A 17,918-nucleotide genomic window follows, 5' to 3' on the forward strand; every position below is an offset into this window, starting at 1 on the left:
CTGAGCCCGTGTTACCCGCTGACTCTGTTTGCTCTCCGCTGACAGGATATTTAGGAGGTCATCAATCCTCTATCAGAGGTCACAGGTCATCACTGCAGACTTCCCTTTTATTTGTCTGAATCTGTGCCCTGCAGTGACCATCACACTGTCTGCATCTTTGACTTTATCACCAATATATTCATAAAAATACGTTAACGTTTTTTGTTTTTTTGGCTGATAAATGTTAGTTTCCATGGCTGACACTGGATGGTGCTCTTGTGATGTGCAGCAGGGCCCTCAGCCTCGGCCCTCAGCCTCACTGTCCCGTCTGTATTTATCTCATAAACAAAGACTCGTTTATTGACAGAAAACAGTAAAAGAACATCTGACATATTAAAAGCGAGCATTTTAATGCTCCTGAGTGCTGCTCAGCTGTTTGTTCTGCACACTTTTTCTGAGATTTCACCTGTTTATGAGACAAATTTAGCACATTAGTCGGTGAAGACATTAACACAGTTTTCCATTATCTTTAATCTTACTGTCTTTTACCACCTAAGAGAGCAATAGCTAGGAGACAGAAAGGTGGAACAAACTGAGTATAAAGCAATATATTAAGGATTTATCTACATGTGTTACCTCGGAAAACCTAACATATATTACAAAAGAAAAGCTGGCAGTTTTTGGAAATATATGAGGGAGCCTCATGGACTTTTTGAAACAACATGTTGATAAAGACCAAAAAAACCAAAGACGGGAGTGTGGTCGGGGCAATCGGAAACAAGAATATTAAGTGTTTCAGCATTTCTGTACATTTTAAGTACTGAAACAACATCTGTTTTTCCACTGTTTTTAACTTTAAAATATATGAAAAATATATGTCAAAATTCAGTTTGAAAAGAGAATTACCCTTGGAAACCCTGAGAAAAATGGCTCACAATTTCTTTCAAAAACACGGGGAAGAAAGTAATGAGTAACAACAAAAGAAATTACCCAAAAATTTGCACCAAATATATTTATATACATATTTCAAGAAAATTGCCTAAAATTAGGGGAAAAACACAATAAAAAACAGCTAAAGAACAAGAAAATGTCCTGAAAAAAGTGGTTAAAAATAATAATAATTATTGATGGTAATTCTAAATTCCAAATTAATGATAATTATAAATATTGTTTTTTGGTTATCTGTTCCCTTGCTTTTTAAAAAAAATAATATTTCAAATGTACCAATTTCTTACAATTTTCAGAAAAGTTCTTGTCAAATTGTTTATCGCTTATATTCCACATTTTAAAAAAAAGAAAAAAAAAGACACCAATTTGCTCAGCAATCAAAGTTTTAAATACTTGTGAAGGCGTTTCGAGACAGTCTGCATCAAGTGATGTCAGTCTAGGTTTCAAAGGGTTAAATACCTGGATTCACAGTCTTTGTTAATTAATACAACATAGATTTTTTTACAGTTGCTACTTTTACTACAAAGATCTGAGTGCTTCTTTCACAGCTGTAAAAATTGTGCAATTTATTTCTGAGGACTATTTCACAGGGACTTTCCACTTTAATGTGAGTGTCTCCATCCGGTGTAAATCTGGAGTCAAAGGCTGCTCTGTGATCTCAATCTAGATGAAATAAACTCCAGATTAGCGTCCATGGACACTCCATCAACTGTTTTCTGCCTAGTCATTTCCTGGCTACTGGAAATGACTGGTCGAGGGCTCAGACCTTTGAGAACAGGACGGACTGATCGTATGGGTAACCCAATGCGGTAATTACAACTTCCCACGGTGAGTGAAATTAGAGCTCAAAAGAAAAGAGGGATTTCAGGTAGCAGGGGCCGGTCTGGGTCATTGTCGGGGCAGAAAGAGCTGCGGGGCCGCGGAGAATGGATGAAAAGATGTGGAGCATGCTCGTAAAAAAAATATAGAAAACTAATGATGCAGGTTGGGTTTTGTTTCCTCTCTTCTTGCTGGTTTGTCAAAATCATCAAACACAATCATCAGGCAGAAATATTGAAAAAAGCATGATTTTTTATTCAATATTAGATTTTGTTTGCATACAAAAACAATCAAGATAGTGCATCTGCCAGTATAAACATGATGAAAATCAGTGCTTTTATTACGTTTCATACCAGTATGCCCATTTTGTTTTAATAAAGGAGGATTATTAATGCTACTGTTTATTATTTAGTAGCTGTTATTGCAGCAGTTTTACCATCAAACACTCCATGAGGCCTAATGTCACTTTAAATTACAATTAAATCACAATCTTTACCAGAGTTTTAGAAATACTGAGGTCACAGGCCTCATTACTCAGATTTTTGACCAGAAACCAAAAACAACATTTCTACATTTGGATTTTTAAATCCATTAATATTTTTACTATTCATTTAACCATCAAATAGGTTATAATTTCCATCCATTTGGCTATTTGTCCGAATCATAATGCGCATATTAGAAGTGCGGCTGTGACGTCACAGGATGCACATTACCAGTTTACACAGTGATAAAAAGGGTGGCGTTTTCAAAAGATTACACACTGGAACCTGGTTTCTAAAATTTGCATTTTCAGGCCCCCGAAACACTGTCATGTGTTCGAAAGGCCAAACAAAAGTTTAACATTTCATGCAAGAACCATTGCCGCATAAAGGGCCCCTAAAATCACTAACTGGAGCGACATGATGCCGCCGCTGTTTAGTTTTGGTTTTGGTTCTAAAACTGTTCTGAGAACAGCTCAATGCAACAACTGAACGTTTTAATAACGTTTTCTTTATATTCCCAGAACGTTCTTCTTAAAGTTCAGGGAACATTCTCTATAAACATAAAAAAAAAATATTGTTAACATATCACATTACATAAAATTTTCATCTAAAAAAGGCGTGTAATCGCAGTGCTCTGAATGTTTCTTTAAAAACATTATTTCTTTGTTCTCATGTAACATTGTGGGAACGTTTCATAACAGAACATTGTATGATCTGTCACCTCTCAACACCATTAAAACATCCTCACAATGCAGTCAAAACGTTACGTCTCAGTCAGCATTTAACCTTTATAGGAACATTATTTGAAATGATAAACATCCTTAAAACGTTCTTTGAACATTAAAATGTTTTCTTAAAAACATTATTGCAACTTGTAGGTAACGTTAGCCAGTGTTATGAGAGCGTTCCCTGCTAGCTGAGCTATAGCTATAGCTTGTGTTTTTATCCGCTTTAACGTACAGTTCAGTAGTTGGCATGGCAGAACCGCACCACCGATGTTTTGGTCTCCCGGTGCAACTCTGCCGGCAACCGGTGGCAGCACCAGGCGAAGCCAAGCACTGTTCACACACCGCAGTGACACAGAGCCGGTTGAAAAAAGTTTCCCTTTAACTGCTAAAGTGCAGTCTGATGGGCGTATATCAATAATAATCACACATGGAAGAAATAAATATCCTACCTACATGTTACTAAAAATGAAAATACGGAGGACATGACCTGACATGGTGGCCAGTAGCTCCAGCCAAATTAAATCTGCTTGTTTTTTGGACCTAAGGGCTTCTGGCAGTGAACCTTAAAATGTCGATGAACAAAGCTTTGATGGAAAATACGTTAAAAACCCTTCTGGAAAATGCATCTCCGTTGGTTTAAATTCCAGGAAGCTCCACACCCTTACAGCTGCACCCTCTCCGCCTGTCTCACTGAACAAGAACCAATTAGCGTCTGTGTGAGAGTGACATGTCTGTCTGTTTTCCACATCTAAGATAACAATGTCTGCATGCTGCACCTCCGCCGTGACCCTGATGTTCAGCGTTTGTCTTTTGTCTGGGTCTCCTCTCCAGTGTCATTATGTTGTAGCACCGCTGTGCAGAAACGCTCTGCTTCTCAGTTTACTGAACCGCCACTGCAGAGATTTTTATCTTGAACCGGCATGCACCTGCATTTAGATCTGACCGGCCTCGTATTTTCCAACATATATGCACATTTTCGCATGTGACATAAAGCGTGCTCGCCTTTCATCCTCGCTGAATGACATATATAAAATTAGACTTCTCATCTGAGCTTTACATTCCACATTTCACAATGAATTAACTGCGAGCATTGTAATGGGATTAGTCACTGCTCTGCACCTACATTTCTGGATGTGCAGCTTAAGACAAAGTATCTAGAACATCCTGTATCCAAGTCAAACTGGAATGCATATAACAATTACGCATGGGTGAGGTAAAGAAAAGTACATGCAAAAGTTTGCTCAACTTAAATAAGTAAGCATTAAAAACATGTCCTGGAAACAATAATGTACATTTGCATGGTTTTCAACATTAAATAGAAAAAAAGTCTTTGTGTGTTTAAAGTTGTTCAGGTTTTTCCAGAGTGAAAAAAAAAGTGAGCCTCCCTTTCAAACCGTCACTGCGTTCCTCAGGTCCCACAGGAAAGGCTCCGGATTAAGTCACTTCCTCTGACATTGTGATACTACAGTGGTCAGACCTCCCTCTCTCTCTCTGTGCCGACAGATAACTCATTTTTTCTGTAACACACACACACACACATGCACACACAGTCTCTCTTCAAAGGAATAATGTTTGCATTTTGTGAAATATGGCTCTTATGGATCCACCTTGTTTGTGAATTAAATGCGGAGCTGGAACCAGGAGGTGATTAGCCTAGCTTAGCATCAACCAGTCCCTCCAGGATTTTACATTGTTGCAGTCGCAACAATCAATGCAAATTCAGCCAGTCCCCACGAATTCTGCAGGACTGTGCAGTTATGTTCAATTACTGCAAGTTTTATCGCTTTAAAAACTGGTAAAATCTGATGTCACTGTAGAGCTGTGTGCAGCGTGTTGATTCGCTCAGTCCCTTTCTCTAGCTGCATTTTGCCGTCCCGCCGTTCTGTATACAAAGTCCGATCGCGATAAAGGGTTGACAGAGTTGTTTTGCCTCTGAGCCGGGAATGGAGGTAGTAACAGCCATAATGAGGTCTGTGTAAAACCAAAAATGATTATGTGTTTATGTGAACGACCCACTGAGGGAGATTTAAAAAGCAGTTGTTAGCATAGCGGCTAATTTAAAGAAGAAGAAGGGCAGCTATAAATGTCCGCAAACTGGGAAAACATTGAGATTTAGGATCTCTGTACCCTCTGAGCAGAGGATGAGACCAGCCACCATGTAACAGACAAGGTAAATAACTGTGACTGACACATTAATGCCATTGTTGTTTTTTAAAATGCTGCTGATGTATGTTATATGTCACGTGTTAAACGTCACGTCTGTCACACCTCTTTTGATCGTGGGATGCAGGGATGCAGGGATGCAGTGTGTAACCACACACTGGAGCCATCATATGGTTCTGTGTAAAAATGCAGGAGCGGTATAAAGGGGGGATTTCGCTGCTGTCCTAAGTGTGAACTCCGTTAAAAGCAGCTAAAGACACACAGTGACAGGGCTAACTGTTTGCATCACAAGGCTAACTTTACCCAATGGTTACATAAAGGTTTAATGACAGTCGTGCAGTTTTGGTGTTGGGAGTTTAACTGCAAATTGTTGGATGTCGAACACAAGCCTGGTAGGCTTCTACCCATGCGGCAAAATGTGACGAGTAATGATGAGATCCCTTTGAGTTGTGTTCGGACGTGCAGAGAGAGCAGGAGGAGAGCGGCACATGGGGACGGTCCTTCATTGCTGCATTAACAGCTGATCTGTGGTGATCTCATCTTCTCCTCGTTATGACAACAAAAGCATATTTCCCAAAATATTGAACTATTCCTTTAAGATCACGAAAGGTCAACATTCTCATACTCGCCGTGGTCCGAGTCCTCCAGTTCGATACCCGGCACCAGGCTGTAGTACTCAGTCGACTGGGTGAGGTAGGCTTTCTCCCTGTCAGCTGAGTCTTTCATCACCTCGGTCACGCTGACTGTGTCCAGGTCAGTCTTGGTCCCGTCTGGCCCTTCGGGGCCCTGCCTGCCTTCAGTGGAGCTGGAACAGCGTGAGGAGACTCGGGGAAGTGACTCCACTGAGCCCAGCTTCGCCTCCACCTCCTCATAGATGTCCCTGGTGCTGCCCAGGAGGCCGGACGCCGGGCGTAGCAGCAGCTGGTTCTTCAGGATGCCCTCACTGTTTCCGGCTTTACTCGGCTCAGTGGCCGCAGGCTTCGGCTTGCTGCGATGCTTCTGCCCGTTGCAGCTGGACGCTCTCTTTTTTGCCGTGCTCACTGGTGCTTCTTTCCTCCTCCTCTTCCTCCCGCAGCACCAGCAGAGCACCAGGGCGGAGAGGATGAGAAGAGGAAGCACGATGAAGAGCGCGGTGAGGCCAGCCGGGCGACACGCGTCGCTGAGCCTCACCGAGAACACGATCCTGCCGGACAGGTGCCGCGGAGACACGCAGGTCAAGTTCCTAACTAGAAGCTCCACCTTAGTGGTCCTGTTGACCCTCTTTGCATCGTCCAGACCTTCCAGGAACAAACAGGAGCAGTCCCAAGGGTTCCCATCCAGCTCCAGGGTCTGCAGACCAGGTTTCTGCAGGACTGAGCTTGACAGGAAGCGCAGCTGGTTTCCCTGTAGATACAGCTTCTGTACGCCATCTGAGTCCTGAAGAAAACCCTCAGGAAGCTCCTGAATCAGGTTCCCGCTCAGATCCACCTCCACCAGACTGGGCTGCCTGGCCAGAAACTCCCTCGGCAACGTTGTTAACCTGTTATGATCCAAGTAAACCTTCTGCAGCGTAGAGAAACCTTTTCCACTCATATTAACATAAGAAATATTACAGAAGGAGAGATCCAGTGTCTGTATGTTTGTCTCATTGGTAAACACAGACCAGGGCACGTGGCTGAAAGCGGAGCCGGAGTAGTTCAAGCAGCAGACGTCAGCAGGAACCTCAGAGGGAAACTGGGACAAAACGGTGGCTGCTGGACACACACATCCACCAGCAAGTCCCAACTTCACCAGCAACGTAACAATCAGCCACCCGCAAACCATCTCTGAAACACAAAACACAGTAAAACACTGTAACTTCGTCATATTGCACCACAGAGTCCCCTGCCTCGCTCTCCGGCAGCCGTACCTGCCTCGCTCTCCGGCAGCCGTACCTGCCTCCTGGAGGGGATCCACTTTATGAGGCCTCACAGCTGTGAACCTAACAACTCCTCCGAGGACTCCCGGTTGCTGTGAGGATCGCGGGAGTTGGCATGGTGATACGGGTCACTAGGGATCAGGAGTCCAGTGTTTGGCTGTTGGAGAGGAAACAGATGCTACTGTGACTTTCACGTGGAGGCTGTGCTGTTAATTGGTTGTACAAACATAACCTGAAGGTAAAGAAGCTGGAGCCTAAAGTAGGTCAACAAGCAGGTTATCAAGTTTACCTACAGAGTAAAAATCGACGCACACTGAAAAAAAATTCTACTTTTGTTTTTTAATGCACTCAGTAGATATATTTCACTCAAATTTGTCACACTTGGTGTTAGGTAACACTTTGGCACAACTGGGTTGATTTCTCAAAAATATTGGAAAAAAAGCATTGAGCAATGAAAGAGGAAATGACCCAAAAATTTGCAAAAAAAAGCCAAAAGAACAATAAAATTACCTATAAATATTGACAATAAACCACTGTAGAAAAAAAAACAGCAAGCAAAAGGAAATAATCTAAAAAAAAACAAACCTTAAATATAAAAATAATTACAGAAAGTAATTTTAAATACAAAATAATGCTAATTATAAATAAGCTTTTTTGGGGCTATTTTTTCTAGCTTTAAATTTTTATGGGTATTTATAGATATTTTTTCTTTTTTGTGACAATATCTAATATTCTTCCCACAGCTAATTTTTAAGTCATTTTCTTGTCAAATTCTTGTTTTTTTTAAAAAAAGAAGTTTTTTCTGGACATTTCGTTAAGAGTTGTTTATCGCCTTTTCCCCATATTTTCAAAAGAGATCAAACCAAATAAATTAAACCAATTTTCTCAGTTTCCGCAGGTTTAAAAGCTTATTAAAATTGTTCGATCAGGTCACTGCGTCACAGGTGAGCCTGCTGTGGGACGGTTCGGGGCCGAGGTCTCTGTGGGTCAGATGATCACAGCTGACGGCGGCGGTCCTGCTTAAACCCTCGGCTGGTCATGAATTGGCCCTGTTGTTGGGGAGTTAGCACATTCCTGCCTCCTCACTGTGGAGCAGCTTTCAGCTCTATTGTGGTGCGTGTGAGGAAGTCTGATGTCACGACCAAACACGCTGCCTCTCTTCCTGCCCGCTTCACGCGTAAACTCAGAAAACGCAGGCCTTGTTTATGTCGACCACATGTGCTTTTATGTTCAGCAGCGTCACTGAGTACATACGAGTTAAAGGAAGTGACCAGCAATTATTTTTTTATGTCTCCAGTAGCAGCAAATGTTGTCATGTCACAGTCTCTAAGTGCGACTCACGGCAGGAGTGAAACCTGAGATTAAAATAGTCCCACAGCGGTAATTTCTGCTACATGAAATTACAGTGAAAGCGCATTATTTTAGGGACCTTCCAAACCTCGTTGAGGTCACTTATGCTGTTTTCTACTTTGTTTTGATGTTTTTCATGCTTTTTCCTTATAATTTTAACATCAACCTGCCCAAGCACTGTCCTGTACTTCGTTGCCCAACCCAGTTTAACCCTTTGAAATCTCAGAAAATTGGCATGAATCTTAAAAAACAAAAAAAGGAACGAAGGCAATGAGCAACAAGAGAAGAAATGACCCAAAAAATAGCAAGAAATTGGTGAAAAGGACTCTTTTAGCTCTTTTAAATATGATTTTCTAATTTGATTTATTTCTTGGAATTTGTGTAACATTTCTTATCAAATTGCCCATTATCTTTTTTCCATGTTTCTTAAAGAAATTGCTCAAAGGTTTAAAGTTTTAAACACTTGTGAAAATTGATGTCACTGCAGGTTTCAAAGGGTTAATTATAAATCACACAGAATATTGGCCTTTTTATTATTTTTTAACATAAAATACCACCATGTACTAGAGATGAAAAAGATATTTTTCTGTTTCCAAACTGCTCATAACTCAAAATACAGGAACATTGCATGGCTACTGAAATATGTTTTATTATAAGTGACATCAGCATTTGAACTGAGAAATAAACAATAGGTGCATGCAGACTGTCAGCCTCGACCTCAGCGGAGCTGCAAAAGTCTCTAACAAACGCAGGAAGTGTGCGTCAAAGGAAAGAAACTCTGAGTCTGTGCTGCTCGTAGAGATGATCTCATATATCCAGCGTGTGAAGAGTGTTTGACAGAGAGAGAGGATGAGATATTGTAGGTATGAAGGGGAGTTGTTTATGTTATCCATTTTTATTTAGACTGCCTTATGACTGTATTAAATAATAATCTAACACGGAGTTACTCAGCCAACATCCAAGGGAAAGTCCCCAAGTACATTTAGTCAAGTACTTCAGTCCGATCTTGAGGTACTTGTACACTTACTCAAATTGCACAAATATATATATATATGTACTGAAAAAAGTTTTTACACTCGCATAATGCAATTTGACTACTACTTTTTATACTTTTTTTTGCTTTTCTACGTCACATGATTCTACACATTTGTCGGTAGGAACCGGCTCCCTCATGATGCAGCAGGAGCTACAAGAGGTTTTATTGCATCGTGTAATTCTTCCAAAGTTGAGCGGATCATCTGAAATTTAAAAGCATAAAAGCAAAAGTAGAGATGATTTAAAAGAGGTCACTGATTCTGTGAACCTTTTCTCCTCAGGCAGGTCTTTCACAAATCCTAAACACGTGCTTTTGTTCTCATTGCACCGCTTGTTTCGGCATCCTGGAACGTCAACAGCAGATGCAGGAGGATACCTAGTGGTAATATGCAGACGCAAAAATCCAATGATAAAGCGACAATATGTGACAATGTGTTGGTGCGTTATATGTCACACTTAGAGGCAGATGCTGTTGTTAAAGGTCTCGCAGATCACGCCAATTTTGCTTCTATGATGCCGGCATGCTGTCTAAAAATCACACACAGGAGTGGCATTATGTTGTTTGGTTTTGTGTAAAAATTGCAAAGGCGGCGTAAAATAAGGACTTTGTATCGGCCCTACAGCACGATCTCTGAGTAAAAAGAGCGACAAATTTTCTGTCTCATGTACTACTGTCTGGATATAGTCACCGTTTCAGCAAAAAAATCTATTGTTATAAAAGTTACCAACTGCAGCTTTAATGGAGAATAAGCAGCTGAATGTGTGATAAAGACAATAACGAATTTATCAGATCAGGTGATAAACTTTTGTTTACAGATAAGCTTGAGTTTGCTTCTAATCTCAAACTTTTATCTCAAATTAAGACTACGTGAACTGAACCTCCTGCAGCACTTTACAACCTCTAACTTTTTATTTGCATGCTGCTGTGCTCTGTGTCCTGACTGATAGCGATCGACAGACGATATATTCAAAGCTATATCGCTCTGAAGAGGAAAAGATAATAATTTGCTTACATTTGGATGTTTTTGTCCTAGTTTTGAGTAAGACTTTTGTGTTGGTGATTCCACGCATTCACCAGGTGAGATAACTCCCATCTCTGATAACAGAGACGGTCTAAAGGTTCAGCTCACCTCTGAACACGTTCAGGAATCTGACAGTTCAGGGATATCTGTGTTTTTCGAGGTTTCTGCATATTTGTGTCAAGAGAGCACGCTGAATATTGACAGGTGAGTTGATCTTTGGAGTGCGTGAAGCGTCTTCATCCAGACAGAAAGTTGGCTCGTCTCCTCTCGGGGTGTGAGGAGTGCCCACAGCGAGGGGAGTGAGGTTTAAATTTGGAGAAAATGGGTGATCTCACCCACTAACAATGTGAGCTGCTGCATCCTCCCAGGCAGCAGAGCTTCCTCTGAAATAACGGTCTCCTTTCATAAAACTTTTCAGCGTAAAATATCTGCACTTTAAATCAGGGCTGCAGCTGGACAGCCGACAAAGACACAAAGGGAAATATTTTCTAGGGATTTCTAGGGAATTAAAGGTTGGTTTAAGGTGTTTAAGGTTAATTTTTAACCTTTAACACCTGGATCAATATCAGTTTTCTTATGTTGCATTCAGACGCCTCTGAAACCTGAGAAAATTGGTTTGATTCCTTGTATATTGGTTTTTGAAAAAAAAAAAAACCAAATAACCAAATAAGCAACTTGACAAGAAATATCCTGCAACCTGTAAACTGCAAAAAAAAAAAAGAGTAAAAGGTGACAAGAAAATTATATGAAAATAAACCGGGGGGGATTTTTAGAGATTATCAAAAAATGCATGAAGAATGTCCAGAAAATTTAAGTCTCTTAATTATATATTTAAAATCATGTTACAGAACAATGAAAACAATGTTTATTTTCTGAAGAAATTTCCTTTTTTTGGCATATTTTAACATAATTTTCTTGTAACTTTTTTGTAATGTTTTTTGCTAATTTTTTGGGCCTTTTTTGTTAAATTGCTTGTTGCGTTCCCATGTTTTAGAAAAACATTTTTTTAAAAATCAGGTCAGTGGATTAAAGGCTGATTCCCTTATATGTATATTTAAATTATTTTTAGTGCCTTTTCTTACCGCTGCCTTTTATTATATTATATATTCAACTCTCACACTGTCCCTCTAATTTTCTTTTATTTTTTTTACCTATCTTTCTTTGTTAGCTCTGTATATTTTCACATCTCCTGCTCTTTAATTACCTTTTAAATAGCATTTACATGTACTTTTATAATGTTTTTCTTTTGCACCATGTCTCCATACTTTTGATACTTTGACTTGCCTTGTTGCAGAAATTAGAAATATAAATAAACTTGCCTTGCCAAACTTAATAAAGTGAACAGACTACACGATTCAGTTCTTCACGGGTGTGGGAGGTCTTTTAAACAGCTCGCAGGGAAATAAACTTTACATAACATAATCTAACAGATGACTGGATTAATGCAATGTAAAAACCACAATTTATGAGATAATTTCATGTTCTTTGTTGGTGTCTCGACGTCTTTTTTGAAAGTGGTGGGGTTTGCATTGGAGACACTGACCCTCAGTTTTACTCATAATCAGGCTGCATCTTTGCACAAAACACACCATAAATACAATTTAAAGCATACTTGCAACAGTCCCCTGTGTGCACGACTAAAGCTCTTACAAATATGCAACAACTCAGATATACATCTCACGAACATGACTGCACACCTGTTGGAGACAGAAAACATGACAAAAGGTGTTACCTGTGACTGGCATGTCCAGTCAGAAGCTCGCGAGAGACGAAATGTTGAAACAGCAGCGTGTTTCTCCTCTCTGCATCCATCAGCTGCCCGCGCTGAAGCTCTCCTCCAGCGGATCTGAGGGTGTGTCTCCCTCCGGCCGGAATGTGGAAATACTGCTTCCAGTCGGCCTGTGTGTGTGTGTACGCGTGTGCGTGTGTGTGCGCGTGTGCGTATGTGTGTGTGTGTAGGAAGGCTGTGTGTGTGACAGAGTTAATCATGTTTATTCACACTCAGAGTTCAGTTAAAGTGCGTTTATCTGAGATTGACGCTGACAGATTTGAGCTCCAGACTTCAGCTCAGAGTTGAACTGAGCGGCTGTGACCGCAGAGCGCCCCCTGCCGGCTCCGTGTACTCTCAAAAGTCTCTGTTAAAAGAAAAAGTCATGTGTTCATTTTTTTTTCTTTCAAGGAATTAGTAAAAGATGACAAAGAAAATGACCTGAAAATTAGTAGAAATAAAAGTATAATCATTTCAATTTTGAATGTAAAATTACGTGTCACACACTGACTGACTTAAATGACACGAGCTAATAAAGAGAAGCAGTTTCCATTTGCAAGATAAATTAAGTAGAAATTAATTTAAAGGACGCTCAAAGCTGCTGCACAAAAGGAAGAAAAAGAGGAGAGCAGCACGAGGAGCCTCTAATCAACCAAAGTGATCACACCTGAGGAGGTGGAGCCTTTCCAGGCAGGTGTGTTTGTTTCACCCTCCCGCCTCAGCTGGGTCATGTGATCTGTCTGTGGACTTTTAGAGCTTTTACTTAACTTTTTTTTGTTTTTGTCTGATCATTTTTCCCTGTGTATTTTGTCAAATTTCTATATTTTAATTATTGTCCATTTATTTATTCTTCTTCTTATTATTATGAATTTCTTCTTTTTCTTTTGTCTGTTTGCTTTTAATCTGAGGTGTCTGAGAAAGTGGAGAGCACAGCTTCTCTGCTGATAAGTTCAAAAATCAATAAAATCTTTTTTAAAAAAGTCTGACCAACAGATGGCAGCATTAACCGACACTTAACAAGTTGAAACTATCCTCTAAAAATAGATTTACGAGCTTTCCAACAACAAAACACTAATAACCAATTTGTTTAAGGACAAAAAATGATTCTGATAATCTATTAATTCAATCACAATTCACACAAAATGTAAAAAAGAAAATCAGTGATTGGAGCTTCTCAGATGTGAGGATTTGCTATTTCTGTTATCATATGTGATTGTAATGTAAATATCGAATATTCTAAAAACACAAGAAAGGTGAGGATGACATCTCATTGTTTTCACTGTTTTCTGACATTTTATATTTGATTGATTAAATTAAATCTTTAAAAGTAAGCATCAGTTGAAGCCTAAAGCCTTTGAAATGTGAGCAAATTGGCTACTACATATTACATATGCTAATACACATTAATTTTGGCAATGTGCCAGATGTTTCTTTACCTTTTTTGTTTTCAAAAAAAGTAGACATTTTTTTTCAGGTTTGAGAGGTTTCTGTGATTGTGAAAGATGTCAGCACAACAACACTGCCGTCGATCCAGGTCCTAAAGGGTTAATACTACAAACACAAACATATACAAACAGATTTATTTATTTATTTAGATATAAAAGACAGGTGCATTTTTATACAGTCTATATACACGGTTCAATGACAATAATAAGAAAATCTCTGAATTGCTACAAAATCAGTGTAAACATTTTTTTTTTCTGGTTGGTCATTTTCTTAAAGTCTCTGTGATGAGACAGAAAAGAGTGCAGAGGACTCGCTGTAAACAATGCACACCTCCCTCTCACTGAATTATATAACACTGATACAACACACATGGAAAGAAACACAAGAGACAATATAAAAAATGGAGATTATGTTACGGTCTTGATTGTTGCTAGGTTACACATATTGAAACATATTTGTCTGCACTTCTGAGTCCACAACAGACAAATTGAAGCATTTTAGTGCAGTTTTTTTGTTTTTTTGGCATTTTTAGAGTCCCAGGAGTCATCCACAGACTGTATGTGTCGTGTATTTATATAAAGTCCTTCAGACACTTGGTGGCAGCACTGCGGCAGTTTTCTGTACGCTCCTGCACTTCCCTCTGATGCAGCAAAATGTAAATCAACAGGAGGTTTCTCAATGACACTTCGGTTACACGCTACAACCTTAAAACAATAGTTTGGAATAGTTTGACATTGTGGGGAAATACACTTATTATCTCTCTGGCCAAGAGTTCGACAAGAAGATCGAAACTATTCCAGCAGCCACAAAGTTCTCACGTCCCCCAGTTTAAGCCTGTTTATCACTGGTTTCTTTATGAATACATTTTGAAATACGTCTCCTTATTCAGAGTACATCAATGAACTTTTAACACTTTACTGGTTCCTCTAAGATGTGCTGGTTTAACCCTCTGAAACCTGGAGAAGCATCACTTTTCTTGTCCTGCGTTCAGACGTTATTTAACCCTCAAAATGTGAGCAAATTGGTTTGCTTTTTTTTAAAAAAAAAAAAAAGGGAAAAAAGGCAATGAGTCCATTCTGCAAATGGCATGAAATTAGATTTGGATTTTTATTTTATTTTATAAGGCTTGGGAAAAACTATTTATAATAATAATAATAATAATAATAATAATAATAATAATAATAAATTCACTTTTTAAAAAATCTTTGTTTTTTTCTATCTTTTTTAGGTAGTTTTCTTTACTTTTAACATTTTTTTCTAATTGTTGGGCCATTTCTTCTGAATTTGCTGCATTTTTCCCATGTTTTTGAAAGAAGTCAAGCCAGTTTGCTCTGGTTTCAACTCAGCTAAACTGATGCAAAATTTAGGCAATTTCTTCTTTTTTTCAAGTGTTTGTGTTTCCAGTTCAGGTAACATGAATTGAGTGGCTGCCAAATGAACTGTTTTTCTTGCCTGAAGAGAGAGCTCTTGAAAGACTCAGTGCTGTTGTTGTGATCTTGTATATAGTACTTTTCCACCCTTTCCAATAATTGTGTGGAACTTTGTCATAATTAGGGTATAAATTATTGAGTTATGGCTAAAAAAATGTCTCAGTGACCTTGGCCTTTGACCAACACATTCTTATCAGTTTATTCTTGAGTCCAAGTGGACGTTTGTGCCAAATTTGTAGAAACTCCCTTGAGATATTGCATGCGTGTGAATGAGAAGGACGCAAGATCACAGGGACCTTTGACCATCAAATTCGAATCTGCGTTCATTGTTATGTCCAAGTGATGATTTGTGCCAGATCTGAAGGAATTCCCTCAAGGTGTTCTTAAGACACTCAGTTCATGAGAATGTGATAAATAGGGTCACAGTGACCTTGACCTTTGACCACCAAATCTAATTAGTTCGTCCGTGACTCAAAGTGGACGCTTGTGCCAAATATGAAGAAATTTCCTCAAGGTGCTGTTAGAATAACACAATAAAAATAGGACAGATGCAAAGACACATTGACCTTTGATCATCAAAATCTTATCAGTTCATCGTTGAGTCCAAAAGCATGTTTGTGCCAAATTTGAAAAAGAAATCCATGGAGCTGCTGTTCTTGATATATCGCATATACAATAATGACAAAGATGATGTCAAAATGACCTTGACCTCTGACCACCAAAACCTCTATTCATCATTGAGTCCAAGTTGACATTTGTGCCAAATTTGAAGAAATTCCCTCAAGATGCTCTTGAGATATTGCATTCACAAAACGAGATAACCAAAACAAAAACATATTGGCTTAAGCTATTGCCGACATGGAGCCATTAAAATGACAAGTTGTGGTTTCACGGGTGGTTATGTGCCGGACTATTTCTTGGCTGAGTGCAGTGACTTCCTGGAGTCATCAGAGTCAAGAAGTAGTTGGGAAATATTTGAGCTTTAGAGTTATTGGTGGGGAGATCTGTAGACAGAGCCAGGCTAACTGTTTCCAGTCTTTATGCTAAGTGAAGCTAACATAATTTGGCTGTAGCTATACATTTACCATGGTGTCGACCTTCTCTTCTAACTCTCAGCAAGGAAACAAATTAGGATATCTCCCAAAATGTTGAACTATTCTTTGCTCTGTTGCCAGGACTGCTTAAATTAGACTCATCATCCATAAAAACACACTGGTTCCCAACCTTTATTTGGCCTCTGACACTTTGAAATTAAGCTAATTTTGGCCGTTTTCACGCATGCTTTTTAAGGTCACAGTGACTTTGACCTTTGACCACCAAAGTCTTATCAGTTCATCCGTGACTCAAAGTGCCAAATTTGAAGAAACTCTCTCAAGGTGTTCTATAGATTAAATCTTAACAAGAATGATGCACAGAATACAGATGCAAGGTCACCTTTTACCTTGAAAACCTTTTCGGATCATAGTTGAGTACAAGTGTACGTTTGTGCCAAATCTGAAGAAATTTCTTTGTTAGATACCGTATTCTCAAGAATAAGACAGACAAGGTCACAATGACCTTGACCTTTGACCTATAACCACCTAAATTTAATCAGTTCATTGTTGAATCAAAGTGGAAGTTTGTGCCAAATTCGAAGAATTTCTCAAGGTGTCATTGACATGTCTTGTTCACAGGAATGGAATAGACGTGCAACCAGAATAAATAATGTGTCTGGACCCAGCTATTGTTGGTGCGGAGGCATATAAATGTGAATAATTTCTGCCGCAGTGCTGTGTTTTTCTGTTTTTTCAGTTTCTTCTTAATCTTTTTTTGACCCCGAAAGATTTATTTATAGACCCTTGGTTGGGAACCACTTCATTATAAGATCACGACTAACTAAAAACGTCCAAACTACCAAACAATAGCTCATAGCTCATCCTATCCAGATCACAAATGCTGTGGTCATCTCTGAATAAAAAAGTCACTGCTATTCACATTTATAATTTGAACAGATTTCCTCTTTGCCACAGTTGTGTCTGTGGTCAATTTTGCACTTAAGTTTGTACTGTTTTTTTTTTTTCCACGTCTGTCTAGAATGAGACCAACTTGAGCCTGGAATAAACAGTTTATATTGTTGCTATGATCGTCTGCCGTCACACATTTACACACTTCACCTCATTATTCCAGGAGAACAGAGCGATTCTGCTTTGTTTTTTTGGTTCTGGGTGGCCGATCATGAGTCTAGGTAGATGGAGTAGATCTGGTTGAGGCAGCGGTCGACGCCTCCTGCCTGGAAGAGGAAGCTGTCGTCTGAGCAGGGAGACATGGAGTAACCGCCCCCCGCCTGGCCCTGCAGATCCTGCAGCAAGTCGAACCCTGACGGCAGGAAAACAGAAAATGTTCATTGCTGTGTGAAAAGAAAGAAACGGCTGATGATGTTATTAATTCAATTTATTTTGAAACCTGAGAAAATTGGTTTGATTTTTTTAAAACGATGGGAAAAAGCTATGAGCAGCTTGGCAAATAATGTCCTGAAAATTTTGAGAAATTAGTAAATTTAGAAATATATATATATTTTAAAAAATACAGTACGTAAAAAGCCAAGAGAACTATATGTAGTAATTATATATATAAAATTATTTTACAGAAAAATTATCATTTTTATTTCATTTTTAAAGTTTTTTTCTCAATCATTTCCTCTTTTTTTGACTTTCTAGTTTTTATGTTAATTTGTTTTGTTTTTTCTTTGTAATTTCCAAATGATTTTGAAAAGATTTCTTGCTAATTTCTGTTTCATTTTTTGTTATGTTGCTCATTGCCTTTTTCCAATGTTTTTGAAAGAAATCGAGCCAATTAACCTAGTTTCAAAGGG

At 39.0% G+C, this 17,918-nt stretch overlaps 2 protein-coding genes across 3 annotated transcripts in view; both read right to left on the reverse strand.

Moving 5' to 3' along the window:
- Positions 1-1,978: 1,978 nt before the first annotated feature.
- On the reverse strand, positions 1,979-13,697 carry LOC148188131 (uncharacterized). Of its 2 annotated transcripts, none has more exons than XM_088085839.1 (3): positions 12,156-13,697; positions 7,033-7,173; positions 1,979-6,924 (listed from the first exon to the last, which is right to left on the reverse strand). In XM_088085839.1, the coding sequence occupies exon 3, from the start codon at positions 6,920-6,922 to the stop codon at positions 5,720-5,722; it is 1,203 nt and encodes a 400-aa protein (XP_087941965.1). In that variant the 5' UTR covers positions 6,923-6,924; positions 7,033-7,173; positions 12,156-13,697; the 3' UTR covers positions 1,979-5,719. The 2 variants fall into 2 exon arrangements, with proteins under 2 accessions (XP_087941965.1, XP_087941964.1); XM_088085838.1 differs by having other exon boundaries at positions 7,008-7,173.
- Positions 13,698-13,759: 62 nt separating this feature from the next.
- glis1a (GLIS family zinc finger 1a) overlaps positions 13,760-17,918 on the reverse strand; it is a 55,078-nt gene continuing 50,919 nt past the window's right edge. The window contains exon 9 of the mRNA XM_042497823.2: positions 13,760-17,422. Within this exon, the coding sequence (XP_042353757.1) occupies positions 17,280-17,422 (143 nt within the window). The 3' untranslated portion in view covers positions 13,760-17,279. The remainder of the gene's footprint in view (positions 17,423-17,918) is intronic.

The sequence above is a fragment of the Plectropomus leopardus genome, chromosome 12, assembly GCF_026936395.1.
Source record: "Plectropomus leopardus strain MGB_pleo_1.0 chromosome 12, ASM2693639v1, whole genome shotgun sequence".
Classification (NCBI taxonomy): domain Eukaryota; kingdom Metazoa; phylum Chordata; class Actinopteri; order Perciformes; family Serranidae; genus Plectropomus; species Plectropomus leopardus.